At 44.1% G+C, this 18,683-nt stretch overlaps 1 protein-coding gene across 4 annotated transcripts in view; it reads left to right on the top strand.

The window, feature by feature from the left end:
* LOC140486063 (acyl-coenzyme A thioesterase 9, mitochondrial-like) overlaps window positions 1–18,683 on the top strand; it is a 75,589-nt gene that overhangs the window by 50,412 nt on the left and 6,494 nt on the right. For 3 of the 4 annotated variants that reach the window (XM_072584677.1, XM_072584678.1, XM_072584676.1), the window contains 3 exons: window positions 4,563–4,646; window positions 7,821–7,906; window positions 11,046–11,133. In XM_072584677.1, coding sequence (XP_072440778.1) covers window positions 4,563–4,646; window positions 7,821–7,906; window positions 11,046–11,133 — 258 coding nt within the window. The remainder of the gene's footprint in view (window positions 1–4,562; window positions 4,647–7,820; window positions 7,907–11,045; window positions 11,134–18,683) is intronic. The other variant, XM_072584675.1, reaches the window with a different exon arrangement.

Below are 18,683 nucleotides of genomic sequence, written 5' to 3'. Positions count from 1 at the left end.
TGAGTCTTTGATTGTGATTAGCATGGATCAGATGCAACCAGAGGGGTTCCAGTAGTGATTACCTGTGGTCTGGTGCAGATGCTGAACATTAACTTAGTAGTACAGATCCTGAATATTATTGAAAAGTTGGAAACGTTGCTGAAGAGTTTCATCTTGCATACATTGAGATAAATGCAAAAATGCCAAGTTTTTGAGATAGTAATGATTTATACTGTTGGAAAAATAAGGTTGATGAATGGTTGATGTTGAAGAAATTTGCCCAATAGGTTAGAGATCACAAAACACAGCTGAAAGTGAAATTGACAGTTTATTGCAAGCCATATCGCTGGAAGAGAAATTGACCCAGACTGACTTTTTTTTATTTCAAAAGTATACTTTATTTATAAAATAATTTGATGGTCTGTACAGTTGGTCATGCCGTACATACGTAAACATTTACATACAGAGATCAGAATTTATCATTTGTATATACAGGTCTGTACGTTTATCAATCATATGTCCATATATTTAGCTGAAGCGTCAGCAGAGCCCAAATGACTGCGTGGGTCCCCTGTTCTTCTTAGGTAGGCAGATGTTACACGGTGGTCTTTCCCCATCGCGCCTTGGCGGCAACTGCCCCAAGCTTCAGTGCGTCCCTCAACACGTAGTCCTGGATCTTGGAATGTGCCAGTCTGCAACACTTAGTCGGGGTCAACTCCTTCAGCTGGAAGATCAACAGGTTTCGGACCTGACACAGAACTGACAGTCTGCACAGACAGATCAGATGTTCTCCTCCCAGAGCTGAGGATAAGACCAGTTTTGTAGTAATGCTGCACAATGACACTGATTAAGAAATGGGAAACTACAATGTTTCTGTAAATTGAGTAATTTAGTTGTCAGGATGCTAATTGGTAAAACAGTTTATTGGATGAATGTCCTGTTCCTTCACACAATGCAACATCCTGACAGTATCCTGGTTTCATTCATCTTCACAGGTAGGTGTTAAAGTCTTTTCTGGAGTGGTGAGGTGCTTCCATTGTCCTGTGGTGCCTCTCTGTCTGTCCTGCTCTTTGTGTGGCTTTGATATTGCTGTGTTGTGAAACTGCCCTTAGGGCTTTGAGATCACTCATGTTCACGGGAGCTTCAAGCATATTTCATTGTCTGCGTACTGTCTGACCCAGTTTGTGAGCTGCTCGGGAATTCTGGGTGTCCTGGTACAATTTGGCCAATTTGCTTTTGTGGGCCTATCATGGATTAGCAAATCTTTTCCCACAGTTGACAAGTTAACTTTGAATTTTTTAAAGTTTGGCTTAAAATAGAGAATGTATTAGAGAACTAATGCTCCTAATGTTTCTCCACGTTGATTGTCTAACAAGAAGAGCATTCTGTCTTAAACTAGATGTAATTTATTGTATATTTTCAACAAAACACAAATTATGTTAATATGATAGACATTATTGCAGAGTCTGATGAGGATCTGGATGTGGGTCTTACTTCTTCAAGATCCTAAGCTGTTCTGCTCAAGTCCATATGCCTTAATAATAGATAATGCTTAAGGCAGTCTTAAGTATTCACTTTTTCAGATCTTTGCACCCTTGTACCTTTTAAATGAAATTCCTCATCCCTGCAACCTTCTCAGGAATCTTCAGTGTATTCTCCAATGTCTTCACATCCTTCAATAGAGTGTGGGGCCCAGAACTGGATGTGACATTATAGCTGAGGCTAAACTAGTGTCTTGCTCAGGTTCAAGAAACCCTCCTTGCTCTTGCACTCCAGGCCCTGATAATGAAACCTAGAATATTGATTAACTGCTCTATCCTGCCGCCTTATACCCCAACTCCCTCTCATCCTGCACCTTCTTTAGAATTGTCCCCTCTATTTTATATTGTCTCTCCATGTCCTTCATACCAAAATGGTTCACTTCACATTTCTCTGCATTGAACCTCCTCTGTCACCTGTCCCATCCATTCAGACAACTTGTCAATTTCCTTTTCACATTTGATACTATAGTCTTCACAATTCACAGTGCTGCCAAGTTTCAGATCATCTGCAGACTTTGAAATTGCACTAAAGTCTTTGTGCAAGGAGCTGCTCTAGTGAGAGGCTCAAGGCATCTTTCTTCCTGCGCAGGTGCTGGTCCTCTGAAGAACTGCATTCAAATAGCAGAGCGGGATACCAAGGCTGCAGAACTGTGATTGAGGATGGGAGAGTGAGGAAGATAGGAAACAGGGTTTATGTGTGTGCTTCAGTCTTCAGCCCTCCACAATGAACACCACCATCACCTCCATCTTCCAAAACCTATCTATAAAGCAGACCGAAGAGGAGAAAAACTCGGGCTGAATAGCAACCCGCTCCTGATCCCCATTTTTGTGTGAATTCCATAGAGGTCAGCTTGGAAATTCCACTACTGGGGTGAATACATGGTTATTGTTAGTTAAATCCAACACCTTAACTTGGTTGTAATCTCCAGTCCCCTTCCCTGGTGATTAGGATTTGGTGTTTTGCTTGGCCTCACTGGTCTTTTGCTTAGCTTAGTACTGTTAGCTTAGTACGTTTTAGTGGTAATTTTTATTTATTTCTCATTCTGAAATTTGCACACTGGCCCCCTAACTGAGAAAAAAATTGACATTTTGACCTCATGTGAAGAGATTGGACAATTCTTATAGCGGCCATTAGTACCATCAAAAAAAGCACTGAGCCATAGGGAACTACCCTACTCCAGCCTGAAAAATTACTCCAGCCATTTCTATTAATCTCCATTTCCTTAGTTAAAATCACACAACTGTAGGTTATCGGCCAACAGGTTTGTTTGGAAGCACTAGCAATACCGTTGTATCCATTTCCTGTCATTCAGCCAAATCCTTGTCCCCTTTATTGCATTAGCTCCAACTTTGCTCACAAATCTGTTATGCAGCACAGCATCAGACACTGTTTCAAAATCCATGCACACCATATTCACATTCTGTTACCACTTCAGTAAATCTCAAGATATTTAAACACAATTTTTCCTCAACTAATCTTTCTGGGCTTTCTGGAATTCACCTGCATTTGACCCTGCAGCTATTAAGTTTTGAGGCTCGAAATTCTGTGGTAACTCACTCCCTGTTGATGATCTACAGGTTACAAGTCAAGACCATGATGGAATACTGACTTGTCTGGATGAATGCAGCTTCAACAACACTCAAGAAACTGAACACGGGTTCTGTTAGAATTCTACTTTTAAACCAGGTTTTATCAGTGAGTCACTCCAGAAAGTGAGACATTCAGATGTTTACGGAATCGTAGGTGAAGCCCCATCAGATGGGATAGTGCAAAATCCAAAAATATAGCGCCTCATTCCTTATTAATGTTCTCATAGTTAATGGAGTAACAGCAACTGGCACCATTAACCTGTTGCTACATATCTGAGTTGCTACATCAGAGATCATTGATGGCACTGAACAAAAAAGTCTGTTTCTGCCTCTGTTGAACTTTTTTTCTTGTAAAAATTGATTAAAGAAAACAAAGTAAATTAGACTTTGTGGGATATGGTTGTCACTGGTAAAGCTGAGGTTTATTCCCCATTCACTATTGCCCGTGAGAGGCTGATGGTGAGCTGCTTTGATCCAGTACATTCTTTATTGTGTTGGTGCACTCACAATGCTGTCAGATGGGAGTGCCAGGATTTTGACCTAGTGACATTGAAGGAACAGCAATGTATTTCCAAGTCAGGATGGTATGTGGCTTGATGGGAAGCTTGCAGGTGGTGGTGTTTCTGTCGATCTGCTGCCTTTGTCCTTCTAGATGTGGGAGGTTGGTGGTTTGGAAGCTATTATCTAAGGAGCCTTAGTGAATTTCTGCAGTGCACCTTACAGCTGGTACACACTAGTGCTACTGAGTGTCAGTGATGGAAGGTGTGATGGATGTGGTGACAGTCAGCTGGACTGCTTTATCCTGGATGGTGTCAAGCTTCTTGAATGTTGTTTGGGCTGCACTCTTCAAGGCATCTGGGGATAATTCCATCTTGGCCTTAAGCCTGTGAACTGGTTTTGAGGAGTCAGGCGGTGAGTTACTCACTGCAGGATACACAGCTTCTGATCTGCTTTGTAGTCCCACTATTTACCTGGTATTTATCTCTTCAGATACAGGTTCCTGTCTTTACTTTTCATTTAATTGGGAATGAAAATGGAAACTGACACTTTAGCCTTCTTACATAAAATTACTTGACAGATAAAATCTAAAATCTAAAATTTAGAATGAACCTGTTGCTGAAGAAAGCAGTCTTCTGTCGAAATCTTTCACTTTGCACTCTTCAGGACAAATGCACTAATGCCAAGTTTCAAAGTGAGCACAATTTATACTACGTGAGAAGAATGTTTGGGTTGGTTGATAAGTCATCTGTAATTGTATGAAGGGAGCAGCAAGAAGCTAATGTTCTCTGTGCTTTCGCTCAGTTTAAAAACAAAATGCAATGCCTGGTCATATATCTTATGTTGCAGGTGACATGTCCCTGTATTTAAACATGTATTGTGACAAGGCAACATAAGCAAGTTGCATTGCAAGTGCAGTCAATAATCTTACATTGGTTGTTAATGTAATTTTAGCACACTTGGGATTATTCAGCAAATGACATAAAGACCTACAGTACAGAAAAAAGCCCATCAGCTCATCACATCCCTACGAGTCAGGTATAACCACTTAACTATTTTGATCCCATTTTCCAGCACTTGGCTCCATAGCTTTGTGTGCCTCTTAAATGTTATGGGTTTCTGCCTCCACCATCCTTTATAGGGACTGACTTCCAGATACCCATCATGCTCTGGGTGGAAAGGTTTTTCTTCTCATCTCATCTGACCCCCTACCTCAAATCTATTTCCCTAGTCAATGATCCCTCCACCAAGGTGAAACATTTCTTCCTGTCTACCCTATACCTCATAATTTTATACATCTCAATCAATCTCCTCTGCTGTAAGGAAAGCAAACTACAGTCTGTCCAGTCTCTCTTTCATCACTGAAACTCTTCAGCTCAGGTAACTTCCTTGTAAAATGCTATGCTAATCCGAAGGCATTGCTCAGAGATCAAAGACTCCAGGAGGAATCCCCTAGGGTTGGGAAATACTGGGAATTGAGTTGAGGGATTATGGAACCCTGTGGATCTCTGTGTGGGATTAGGAGACTTTAGGGATGCCAGTCAGCAACGAAGATGCTTTGCAAGATAAAGTAAACATGCTTTAAAAGGTGCACCTCTCAAGTTGATCTTGACACCATTCTTTAAGGTCAAACTTTCTTCTAAGCTGCAAGTCCAGGGTTTTTAAAGCTACGTCTGAAGTGAACTGGCCTGGGGGGGGTCATGGTGGTTAATTTGCATATTCTGGCAAGAATAAAGACATTAAAACTTTTAACAGATTCCAGAATAAGTTCACATGGAGTAGAAAATTGTAGGACTATAAAGGTCTCTGTTGTGAGTCAGTACATGTGGCACTCTGCACTTTCAGAACTGGTTTTTGAATCAACCAGTGGGTGTGTTGTTTAACAGGTACTGATTGATTGATTGACTATCAAAGCCAAGTAAACTTCGATCCAGTGTGATACAAGTCAATTCTTCACATGCTCTTTGTATCTCTTTCCCACAAAATCTCAAGTGATAGCATACACAGATGTAAAAATTAACAGGGTTCCAGTAGCTGACAATTATCTTATTTAGTAATGGCAATGGTCTTCGGCTGAAGGTATTTGAGGACTTATTATCACATGTCCAAATTTGCGTGTAAGCAAGTGTAATGTTGTAAAGAAATATTGAATGGCTTAAGGAATAGGCAGAATTGTGGGAAAAGGGTTTCAAGAAAGTGTGAAAATACAAGTAAATTTGAGGTTATCCATTTCAGACCTTAAAGGAAAGAGCAAGTTACTTTCCAAATGGCGAAAAGCTAGAAAGAGATTTTCGGAGTCCAGATCATTGCCTCAACAAAGCTTTCTATCCTGTGTCAGTTCTGTTATAGCTCCTGGTCTGCTATTGAATTCCCTTATGTTATTGCCTGTATCACTTGAAGAAGTTGTTTGGAATTTTATTGCACATTTGGTTTAGAAATTGTTTGAAATATTTTCTTCAAATTTAACTCCTATTCTCTTGTCCTAAAATTTGGCTTTATTTAAAATAAAATTCACACATAATCTAAGGCATTTCTTGCAGGTCTAAATAAGAATTCCCTTTAACTTGCCCCTTGCTGGATTATCATGCTTTTTTTCTGAGATCATCTTTTATGTTTGGCACCTACCTTGTTGCTTCTCTATAGGGCAGTCAGTGTTAGTATAACATCTGTAAAAAAAAATGTAAGTATTAAGAAAGAAGGATGTATTTATATTACTTTTTATATCCTTGGGATATTTTAAAACATCTCACAGCCCAAAAAAGAAAAAGCACAAAATAAAAACCGCAAGAACTGCAGATGCTGTAAATCAGAAACTAAAACAGAAATTGCTGGAAAAGTTCATTGGGTTTGGCAGCATCTGAGAAATCAAGAGTTAATGTTTCAGTTGCGTGGTGGCTCATGGTGGAGCAGTGCTGCCTCTCAGCACCAGGTTCCTGGGTTCGATTCCAGCCTTGGGTGACTGTCTGTGTGGAGTTTGCACATTCTCCCTGTGTCTGCGTGGGTTTCCTCTGGGTGCTCCGGCTTCCTCCCACAGTCCAAAGATGTGCAGGTCAGGTAAATTGGCCATGTTAAGTTGCCCATAGTGTTAGGTGCATCATTCAGAGGGAAATGGGTCTGGGTGGATTACTCTTCGGAGGATCGGTGTGGACTGGTTGGGCCGAAGGGCCTGTTTCCACACTGTAGGGAGTCTGATGTTCTGAGAAATGGTCACTCAACCCAAAGCGTTAACTCTGCTGAACTTTTTTGCTAAAGAAAGAACAGAATCGCACGAGAAGCAAATCAGAGAAATTTTATGCAGTTGATTCTGTAATGTGGGGCTATCTTATGAGGACAAGCTGGTCCTGTATCTATTGGAATTTGATCCCAATGGGTCTTGACATGGTGAATACTGAAAGCATGTTTCCCCTTGAGAGAGAGAGACAAGAACAAAAGACACAGTTTATAAATTGGAGATGAACAATGGAGATAAGAAGAAATATTTGAGGATTGTGAGTCTGTGGCATTTTGTTTTGTGGAGAGCGCTGAAGTTAGGGTCATTGAATGTTTTTAAGGTGTAGATGGATAAATTTTTAACTAACAAGGGAGTCAAAGGATACGAGGATGGTTGGGGGTTAGAAGGCAAATGGGGATGAGCCCATAAACAGATCAGCCATGATTTGATCAAATGGTGGAGTGGGCTGAAAGAGCTGAACAGCATCTAAAATTAATATGTTTGGATGTAAGGAGGGCTTTTGGCTTGTTGAGCTCATGCAGACTTTCCCTGACAGCCAGTCCTACTCCCTGCCCTTTCACCATAATCATGCAAATTGTTTTACCTACTCCAAGAACAAATTAAAGAACCTTTTCATTGTTTGTGGAAGACCACCTGCAGATTTTCCCGAATTTGTTTTGCCTGGAGATGCAATCCCGCAGTACCCATTGATAACAAAATAACTTCTTGTACAATGTTACGGCAGTATTCTGGAAGGACTAGATCTTCAGTGTGTTTGTCTCAAGGTCTTGTGCAGAAGTCTGTTATCTTATCCACTTTTAAAACACCATTTAAGTCATCAAAATTGGTTTTGATTAAATTTCCTTTCTGCTCAATGAAAAATGCAAGTGTGTCCTTTATATTGCATTGCTTGATTATTAAAGATCTAAGATCTAAGAGAACTATTCATGTACCATCTCGGTGAACTGTATTCTAATTTATCTTTCTTCTTAAAAAATTAGGAACGTAATATTTTCAACAAAATCTTTGGTGGGTTTCTGATGAGGAAAGCTTTTGAGTTGGCCTGGGCAAATGCTTGTGTCTATGGGTAAGAGCCTTGTATTTTGTGCATACTTGAATTGAAAGCGTTGGGGGTTCATTACACCTTTTCTTTTACTCTGATGTACTATAGACTTTAGCAGTTTCTCCCTTCTATTATTGATACTATATATGTTTTTTTTTCCCGATTTTATTTGCTGTTTTTTCAAAACCCTGCTTTTTAGCATTCATGAAATAATCAAATAGTCAATGATACAGATTTTTCAGGATTGTTGCATTTGTTTCCATCCATGCATTTAATTATGATCATGTACTGTCAGTAGTCTTTCATAGAACCTCTAGTGTGAAAGAGGTTGAGCCCAATGAGTCAGCAGTGATCCTCCAAAGGTAGGTGGCACCCAGACCCAGTCACCTACACTATCTCCATAATCCTGCATGGACTATGGCTAATCCACCTAGTCTGCACATTCATGAACAAAGAACAATACAGCACAGGAACAGGTCACTTGGCCCTCCAAGCCTGCGTCGACACATTTTGCCCTTCCATACCAAAACTGTCTTCACTTACGGGATCCATATTTCTCTATTCTCATCCTATTCTGTATTTGTCCAGATGCTTCTTGAATGCTGCTATTGTGTCTGCTTCCACCATCTCCTCTGGCAGCGCGTTCCAGGCACTCACCACCCTTTGTGTGAAAAACTTGCCTCGCACATCTCTTTCAAACTCCACCTGCCCCTCCTGCACCTTGAACCTGTGTCCCCTAGTAATTGACCCCTCCACTCTGAGGGGTCCCTCATATTTTCCACTCTATCCATGCCATCCACATCATATACACTTCTATTAGGTTGCCCCTCAACCTCCTGTTTTCCAGTGAAAACAAACCAGTCTATCCAATGTTTCTTCATAGCTAAAATCCCCATACCAGGCAACATCCTGGTAAACCTTTTCTGTACCCTCTCTAAAGCATCCATAACCTTCTGGTAGTGTGGTGACCAGAACTGTCCGCAATATTCCAAGTGTGGCCTAACTAAAGTTCTATAAAGCTGCAGCATAACTTGCCTATCCTTATACTCCATGCCCCTTCCAATGAAAACAAGCATGCCATAGGCTTTTTTTTAACGACCTTATCTACTTGCGCTGCCACCTTCAGTGATCTGTGGACCTGTACACCCAGATACCTCTGCGTATCAATACACCTATTGGTTTTGCCATTCACTGTGTAATTTCCACCTGTACTTGACCTTCCAAAATGCATCACCTCACATTTGTTCGGATTAAACTCCATCTGCCATTTTTCTGCCCATGCCTCTAATGGTTCTACATCCTGCTGTATCTTCTGATAATCCTCGTCAGTATCCGCAATTCCATCAATCTTTGTATCATCCACAAACTTACTAATTAGACTCGTCACACTTTTTCCTCCAAATCATTTATGTAGATCGCAAACAGCAGAGGTCTCAGCACTGATCCCTGTGGATCGCCACCAGTCACAACCCTCCATTCCAAAAAACATCTTTCCATCACTACCCTCTGTCTCCTATGACTAAGCCAGTTTTGTAGCCATCTTGCCAGTGAACCCCAATGTCTTGTGACTTTATCTTTCGTACCAGTCTGCCATGAGACACCTTGCCAAAGGCTTTACTGAAGTCCATGTAGACAACATCAACTGCTTTTTCCTCATCAGTCATCTTCGTCACCTCCTCAAAAATCTCAATCAAGTTAGTGAGACACTACCTGCCCCTGCACAAAACCACGCTGCCTATCACTAATAAGTCCATTTGCTTCTAAACGCGAATAGATCTTGTCCCTGAGAATCGTTTCCAATCATTTCCCTACCACTGACGTAAGGCTCACAGGCCTGTAATTTCCTGGACAATCCCTGCCACCCTGCTTAAACAGTGAGTTAACATTGACCATTTTCCAGTCCTCTGGGACCTCTGGCCAAAGAGGATACAAAGATGTCTGTCAATGCTCCAGCAATTTGTTCTCTTGCCTCCCTCAATATTCTGGGATAGATCCCATCAGGACCCGGGGACTTATCTGCCTTAATACTTTTTAAGATGCACAATATCTCTTTCTTATTATTCGCAACTTGGCTTAGAAATTCGCCATTCCCTTCCCTGATCCTCCACTGATTCCTTCTCTTTGGTGAGTACCAACACAAAGTATTTGTTTCGGATCTCGCTCACTTCTGGCTCCACACATAGATTCCCTTCTTTGTCCTTGAGTGGGCCAACCCTGTCCCTGGCTACCCTCTTGCTTTTTATACATATATAAAAAGCCTTGGGATTCTCCTTCATCTTGATTGCTAACAACTTTTCATTACCCCTTTTGGCCCTTCTAATTCCTTGTTTAAGTTCCTTGCTACTTTCCTTGTAAACGTTAAAGGCTTTGTAAGTTCCCTTTCCCCAACACCTTACGTATGCTTCCTTTTTCTTTTTGACCAAGGTCATAACATTCCTGGCCATCCAAGGACTTGCCATATCTGTCCTTCATTCTCGCAGCAATGTGCCGCTCCTGAACTCTTATCAACTGCCATTTGAAATACTCCCACATGTCTGATGTAGATTTACCCTCAAACAGCCGCCATCAGTCAAACTTCTCCAGGTCCTGCCTAATATTGTTGTAGTTCACCTTCCTCCAATTTAGCACCTTCAACCAAGGTAGACCTTACGGACAATTTAGCATGGCCAATCTACCTAACTTTGCACATCTTTGGACTGCGAGGAAACTGAAGCATCTGGCAGAACCATATGCAGAGAATGTGCAACTCCACACACTTAGTCATCTGAGGCTGGAATCAAACCCAGGTCCCTGGCACTGAGGCAGGAGTGCTAACCACTAAGCCACAATACCACCCAAAAAAAGGTCTTTATGCACACATTTCGCTCCTTGGGTTATGTAAGCCCATCGATATACAAGCAAACATACAATGCTACATGGAAAAGGCTGTCTACTGGTGCCAGGATAACAAAGGCAGCCGCCCCGAAGTCTGATGTTTCAACTTGCTGCTTCAGTGGCATCACACATGTATTTCTCCAAGAGCAGAGTGATCTTGATCGAGGCATTGGGATAACTTTTGTCCTTGACAGATATGTGGCAGTGGAGAAGCTAGGGTGAGGAAAATTGAATGCATCATTGCTGATGTCCTGCATTTCCAATTTGCAAATTTTTGTTTTATTTTCAGAAATTCACGGCCTCATGCGATTGCTGTCGATGATATCTTGTTTCAGAAACCAGTTGAGATTGGCTCCCTTCTGTACCTTTCATCACAGGTAATGTCAATGCTTCCAGTAATTAGGTATCCATGTTAGTTTAATCTAGCTGTGCACTGCATTTCATTTGATTCAGTCAGAAAAACGCAGTACTGGGTTCTCGTCCATCTCATTAGGTGCCTGTCCTCCCATATCAATGTACCTTCTAGTCTTCTGCCAATTTAATATACTTTGCAGAGCTGAACCCTGGATCTATTCAGCAGTGAGCAATTAAACCTGGCCAAACAACTGTCACAGACTAGATTTGATGTAATGTTACACTTATTGCCTTCATTGGAGAAGTTAACTTAAACACCTTAACTGTTGTTTTACGTCTCAGCCCACATTCCCTCTAGCTTTCTTATTTTCTGTGTGGATCTCCGAGATTTATGTGCGGCAGCGACTTTTGAAACCTGAAGTCAATGCAGGGAACGGTGTCAGCGCAATTCAGAGAAAATGCTCGTTTCAGTCAGGTTGCACCTTACCTATAAGGGATATGATCGTGAAATGATCATAGCATGTGACCTGCGGGTAGAAAGGTCGCGGACACCTCCTCCTACTGCCCCTTGACCATGACCCCACCTCCCACCACCAAACCATCATCTCCCAGACCATCCATAACCTCATCACCTCAGGGGATCTCCCATCCACCGCCTCCAACCTCATAGTCCCACAACCCCGCACCGCCCGTTTCTACCTCCTGCCCAAAATCCACAAACCTGACTGCCCCGGTCGACCCATTGCCTCAGCCTGCTCCTGCCCCACCAAACTCATCTCTGCATACCTCGACACAGTCCTGTCCCCCTTAGTCCAAGAACTACCCACCTACGTTCGGGACACCACCCACGCCCTCCTCTTCCTCAATGATTTTCACTTCCCTGGTGCCCAACGCCTTGTCTTCACCAAGGACATCCAGTCCCTATACACCTCCACCCCCCATCACAAAGGACTCAAAGCCCTCCGCTTCTTCCTTTCCCACCGTAACAACCAGTACCCTTCCACTGACGCCCCCCTTCGACTGACTGAACTGGTCCTCACCCTGAACAACTTCTCTTTCCAATCCTCCCACTTCCTCCAAACCAAAGGAGTAGCCATGGGCACCCGCATGGGCCCCAGCTATGCCTACCTCTTTGTAGGGTATGTGGAACAGTCCATCTTCCGCAGCTCCACTGGCACCACCCCCACCTTTTCCTTCGCTACATTGATGACTGTATTGGTGCTGCCTCGTGCTCCCACGAGGAGGTTGAACAGTTCATCCACTTTACCAACGCCTTCCACCCCGATCTCAAATTTACCTGGAACGTCTCAGATTCTTCCCTCCCCTTCCTAGACCTCTCCATTTCTATCTCGGGTGACCGCATCTACATGGACATTTACTATAAACCGACCGACTCCCACAGCTACCTAGACTACACCTCCTCCCACCCTGCCCCCTGTTAAAACGCAATCCCATATTCCCAATTCCTTTGTCTCCGCGGCATCTGCTCCTAGGAGGACCAGTTCCAATATCGTACCACCCAGATGGCCTCCTTCTTCAAGGACCGCAATTGCCCCCCAGATGTAATCGACGATGCTCTCCACCGCATCTCCTCCACTTCCCGCTTCTCCGCCCTTGAGCCCCGCCCCTCCAATTGCCACCAGGAGAGGACCTCACTGGTCCTCACCTACCACCCCACCAACCTCCACATACATCATATCATCCTTCGTCATTTCCGCCACCTCCAAACTGACCCCACCACCAGGGATATATTTCCCTCCCCTCCCCTAACAGCGTTCCGAAAAGACCACTCCCTCCGTGACTCCTTCATCGGGTCCACACCCCCCACCAACCCAACCTCCACTCCCAGCACCTTCCCCTGCAACCGCAAGAAATGCAAAACTTGTGCCCACACCTCCCCCCTTACTTCCCTCCAAGGCCCCAAGGGATCTTTCCATACCCGCCACAAATTCACCTGCACCTCCACACACCTCATTTACTGCATCCGCTGCACCCGATTTAGCCTCCTCTATATTGGGGAGACAGGCCGCCTACTTGCGGAACATTTCAGAGAACACCTCTGGGACACCCGGACCAACCAACCCAACCACGCCGTGGCTCAACACTTCAACTCCCCCTCCCACTCCACCAAGAACATGCAGGTCCTTGGCCTCCTCCATCGCCAGACCATAGCAACACGGTGGCTGGAGGAAGAGTGCCTCATCTTCCGCCTAGGAACCCTCCAACCACAAGGGCTGAACTCCGATTTCTCCAGTTTCCTCATTTCCCCTCTTCCCCCCCACTCCCCCCCACCTTGTCTCAGTCCCAACCCTCGAACTTAGCACCACCTTCCTAACCTGCAATCGTCTTCCTGACCTCTCCGCCTCCGCCTCTGCCCCCACCCCCACCCCCACTCCGGCCTATCACCCTCACCTTAACCTCCTTCCACCTATCGCATTTCCAACTCCCCTCCCCCAAGTCCCGCCTCCCTACCTTTTATCTTAGGCAGCTGGGCACACTTTCCTCATTCCTGAAGAAGGGCTCATGCCCGAACCGTCGATTCTCCTGCTCCTTGGATGCTGCCTGACCTGCTGCGCTTTTCCAGCAACACATTTTCAGCTCTGATCTCCAGCATCTGCAGTCCTCACTTTCTCCTAGAAAGGTCTGATCTTAATGAGTTTTATCTCCTGCTGCATGACACACTGAGGTAGTGAGGTGCAGTTTTCTTCCAAATTGCTTAATTTGTGCCCAGATACATAAGTGTCTTCATCTGTAATGTGCGTATGCAAAGGAATCGGGAAGTTATGTTGCAGCTTTACGGGACATTGGTTAGGCTACTTCTGGGCTTACTGCCTTCAGTTCTGGTCTCTCTGCTACAGGAAAGACATTTGACGCTTGAGAGGATTCAGAAAAGATTTACAAGGATGTTGCCGGGATTGGAGGGTTTGAGCCAGAGGGAGAGGCTGAATAGGCTGGGGTTGTTTTCGCTGAATAGGGAAGGTTTAGAAGGATATTGACCAAATGCTGGCAAATACAGCAGCAGTGGGAGTGGTGAGAGCGAGGAGGGCGCTGCCAGGAAGGTAAATATCCCTCTAAAATGGACTTATCTCGTGAGTCAGTGGCCTCCATTTTGCAGCAGCAGCGGGAGCGGTCGAATTGCACTCTGGGAAGGTAAGTGAACTGATATATTTGGGCAGCAGCTGAACCAGAGACACACTACACGTAGTATCTCTCACCCACCCTCCTCTTACTGACAAAAAAGACTGGTGTGTTGATAAGGTAAGGCTTTTCTATTTCTTTTTTATCATGATTGGTTGAAAAAATTTTTTTTCATTTATCTATTATTTGATTATTTGAAAAAGAGCATGGAGAAGTGTTAGAAATTAGTTAACTCATTAATTTGTAAACATTAATAAAGTTAGTAGAGATGGCTGGGCAGGTGATGTGCTGTAGCTGTATGATGTGGGAGCTGGCTGTTCCCATTGTGAACAGGAGTGAGCACATCTGCAGCAAGTGTTGGTCGTTGGAGGAACTCTGGCTCAGAGTTGATGATCTGGACTCTGAGCTTCAAACACTGCGGCACGTCCGGGAGGGGGAGTGTTACCTGGAGGCTTTGTTTCAGGAGGCAGTCACATCTGGGAGATTAAGTAATTCAAATTCAGTTAGTGATCAGGGACAGCAGGGTGTGATTGCAAGTGAGGCAGGCAGAGGATTCTGAGTTCAGGAATGGATGAGCCTCAGCTTTTGACCTTATCCAATAGGTATGAGGTACTTGCTCCCTGTATGGAGGAGGAAAAGGGCTGCGGGCAGGATGTGCCAGCTGACCATGGCACCATGGTGCATAAGGTCATTCAAGAGGTGGGGGAGCAAAAAGACAAGTGTTAGTTATCGGGGATTCTATAATTAGGGAGATATATAGTATCCTTTGCAAGCCGTGTTACCTGCCCGGTGCCAGGGTGCAGGACATCCCTGACCAGTTTGAAAGGATATTGGAGTAGGAGGATCCAGTTGATGTGGCCCACGTTGGGACTAACAACATAGGCAAGGCTAGGATGGAGGACCTGTTTGGGGATTATCAAGCACCAGGAATGAAATTAAGGAGCAGGTCCTCGATGGTCATAATCTCCAGATTACCGTCTGAGCCACATGCAAATTAGCTTAGGGACAAGAAAATTAGGGAAGTAGACACATGGCCAAGGGAGTGGTATGGGGAAGAGCGGTTCCATTTCATGGGGTATTGGCACCAGTTTTGGAACCACTGGGATCTGTACTGATGTGATGGTCTCCACCAGAACTGATCTGGAACCAATGTCCTAGTGAAAAGGATGAATAAGGGTGGTCATTAGGACTTTAAGCAAATGAGTCGGGGGATAGGGAAAGGGAAAGGGAAAATAACAGGAAGTATGATAAATGAAAAGGTAAGCAGCAGGTTAGCGTGTGTGCAGGAGAGTTTAAGTACAAGGCAGACTATGAAAGAAGTTAAAAGGAAGGGTATCTCAGGTGATATTATTAGATCATGAGGGCAAGAAAGCTAGCATAAGGACACTTTACCTGAATGCTCGTAGCATTCTTAACAAGGTCAATGAATTAACAGCACAAATCATCGCAAATGAATATGATTTAGTAGCCATTGCAGATACATGGTTATAGGATGGTCACAACTGGGAGTTAAATATCTAGGGGTATTAGACTATATGGAAGGACAGATAGGAATGTCAGGGAGGTGGTGTAGCTCAGATATTCAAGGACAACATCAGGGCGGTGCTGAGAGATAATATAGGTTCTATGGAGAATAAGATTGAATCCATTTGGGTGGAAGTTAGAAATTCTAAGAAGAAAATGTTCACTGATAGGCGTAGTCTGTAGGCCACCAAATAATATCATGTTGGAGTGGGCAATAACTAATGCCTGTAAAAATGGTATGGCAGTTATCATGCGGGATTTTAATCTACATGATAAATGGAACTGAGTCCACAAAAAGGTCAGCCATAATCTTATTGAATGGTGGAGCAGGCTTGTAGGGCCAGAAGGCCAATTCCTGCTCCTCATTCTTATGTTCTTATGTAAATGGGCCTAAATTAACTTAGGATGTCTGCTTTGCTTGGACAAGTTGGACCAAAGGGTCTGTCTGGGGCGGCACAGTGGCACAGTGGTTAGCACTGCTGCCTCACAGCGCCAGAGACCTGGGTTCAATTCCCGCCTCAGGTGACTGTCTGTGTGGAGTTTGCACGTTCTCCCCGTGTCTGCGTGGGTTTCCTCCAGGTGCTCCGGTTGCCTCCCACAGTCCAAAGATGTGCAGGTCAGGTGAATTGGCCATGCTAAATTGTCCGTAGTGTTAGGTAAAGGGGTAAATGTAGGGGTATGGGTGGGTTGTGCTTTGGCGGGGCGGTGTGGACTTGTTGGGCCGAAGGGCCTGTTTCCACACTGTAATCTAATCTAATCTAATCTAAAAAAATCTGTATAACTCAATGTAGATATCAGGAGCAGTATTAAAAGCTCATTAAATGTTTCAGTGCCACATTACCTTGAATGGTCAGTCACAGAACTGGACATGAAGTTCTTCCCTGACCCTAGAGTTGTTGAGGAGGGAGGCTGAAACAAGATTCTTTGCAGTGTTTAGGCACAGTCTCCATTTCGTTAAAAAGGCTTCTAGAGGCTGAGTGAGTGTTGTTCCTCTCTACCCTGAAGTTCTTTGACTTGCCAACTTCTACAGTTTTGTGTGAGGGAAGTCATGTTGAAGGGAGTTGATGGTCCCTGGTAGACCCTGTTGTTGGTTTGTAAGCAGGTCACTGATTTGACCTCTGAGGTGCACACTGATCACTGATTGTGGAGTTGGTCAGTTGGTGGAGGTTCAGTGGCCTGTTGTGTCACAGGATAAGTCAATAAACTCAGTTTCTGTCTTCAGATCTCTATGGAAAGGGGGTCTTGATGTGTGAGCTCTGTGTCAGGACCTGGTCAGAGCAACAATGACTAATGCTCAAACATTGGGGAGGATACTACAGTTTCCTGGCTGGGACTCAATCTGTTTTATGGCAGGTGATTCAGGTCTGACTGGATATTGTTATTGATTTGTGGCCAGATGTTTGACATGTGCCTGTGCAGCAGATCACCAGTAAACTGCTTTGCTAGCCACTTCATTCAAATGATCCAGTATTCTTTAGGAATTTGAGGTAAATCCTATCGGCTCCTGCTACTTTGCTCCATTTGGTTGCCAGTAGCGCACTGTCCTACTGTTGAGTGGTATGTTGTGCCAACACGTGTTGATCTTCCTGATCGAGAGTGTAGCACTGGTAAAGCACAACAGGTACTTTCCTGCATCCAAGGAGCAGGAAAATCGACGTTTGGGCAAAAGCTCTTCATATCTCCAGCACCTGCAGTCTTCACTTTCTCCTAGTTGATCTTCCTGATGTTTGTAGGGAAACCACCCTCCTCAAAGAATGCCATCAGGAAGTGGAAGCTAGTTACTCCACAGGGGAACATAGGCAACAGCTCAGTGTGCCCGTATCCATTCAGATCAGACCATCACCCACAGACTGAACTCCTGCCCTGAAAGATCCATTTGTGCTGGCTTCATAGCATGTGCAATGTGCGAGTTGAAACTGTTGAATGATTTATTAATCTCCAATTCAAGCTGGTACTGCTTCTGCAGCCATTCAAAGGGATTAAAAACAAACCTTTTCACCTGATCCCAACAATTGTAAGCTATCTCCAGCCTGAGTAGCAATAAATAATACAGTGCAGAGCAACACTGGGGGCCAGTTAATCTCCTTTGAAGGTAGCTATGCAACAGGACAACACATGAGCTATAATTAGGGTAAATCAGATATGAAATCCACATACAGTGCAGTCTAGTAGCTCAGTAGTTAGCAATGCTGCCAGGGACCCAGGTTTGATTCTAGCCTTGGGGAGTGTGTGAGGTTTGCAAATACTCCTTTTGTGTGTGGGTTTCCTCCCACAGTCCAAAGATGTGTAGGGTAGATGGATTGCCATACTAAATTGCCATGATGACCAGGGATGTGCAGGCCAGATGGATTAGTCATGGCAAGTGCAAGGTTACGGGGATGGGGTAGGGGTTGGGTCTGGGTAGGATGCTCTTTGGAAGGTTGGTGGGACTTGATGGGCTGAATAGTCTGCTTCCACACTGTAGGAATTCTATGATTTGAAATAAGGGTCTATAAACATCTGAGGAACATTGCAGCTTCTGGAGCTTCCACTTTGTAACTCCCAGTTACTGAGCAACAGGACGCTGAATTTGTATTATCTAAGCTTTGCCATAGGCCTCCCTATGCTGTTGTCCAGCACCATTTTGCACGTCATACTGTTCAGCTCTGCTCGCCAATGCACCCTCTCCTTTGTCCCACTTAGTCTGCCAGCAATGGTCCCTTAGGTGAATGCTCAATGTCTGTCAGTATACGTTAATATGGAATTTTTCCAGAATGCTGGCCCTGAGGTTATATTCCAGACCTGTGAACAGCAGTGTAAGAAAGCGATTGGGTGTTCAGCCATTGCATTATTGAAAAATCAGGAATGCAAGACATTGGGCAGCTAATTTTACCTGCTGCACACTTTCAGAACGAGCAGAAAAATAGGAATT

Source organism: Chiloscyllium punctatum, chromosome 15 (genome assembly GCF_047496795.1).
Source record: "Chiloscyllium punctatum isolate Juve2018m chromosome 15, sChiPun1.3, whole genome shotgun sequence".
NCBI lineage: Eukaryota > Metazoa > Chordata > Chondrichthyes > Orectolobiformes > Hemiscylliidae > Chiloscyllium > Chiloscyllium punctatum.
The sequence above is the reverse complement of the archived record's forward strand: the minus strand, read 5'-3'. Positions and strand labels throughout refer to the sequence as shown.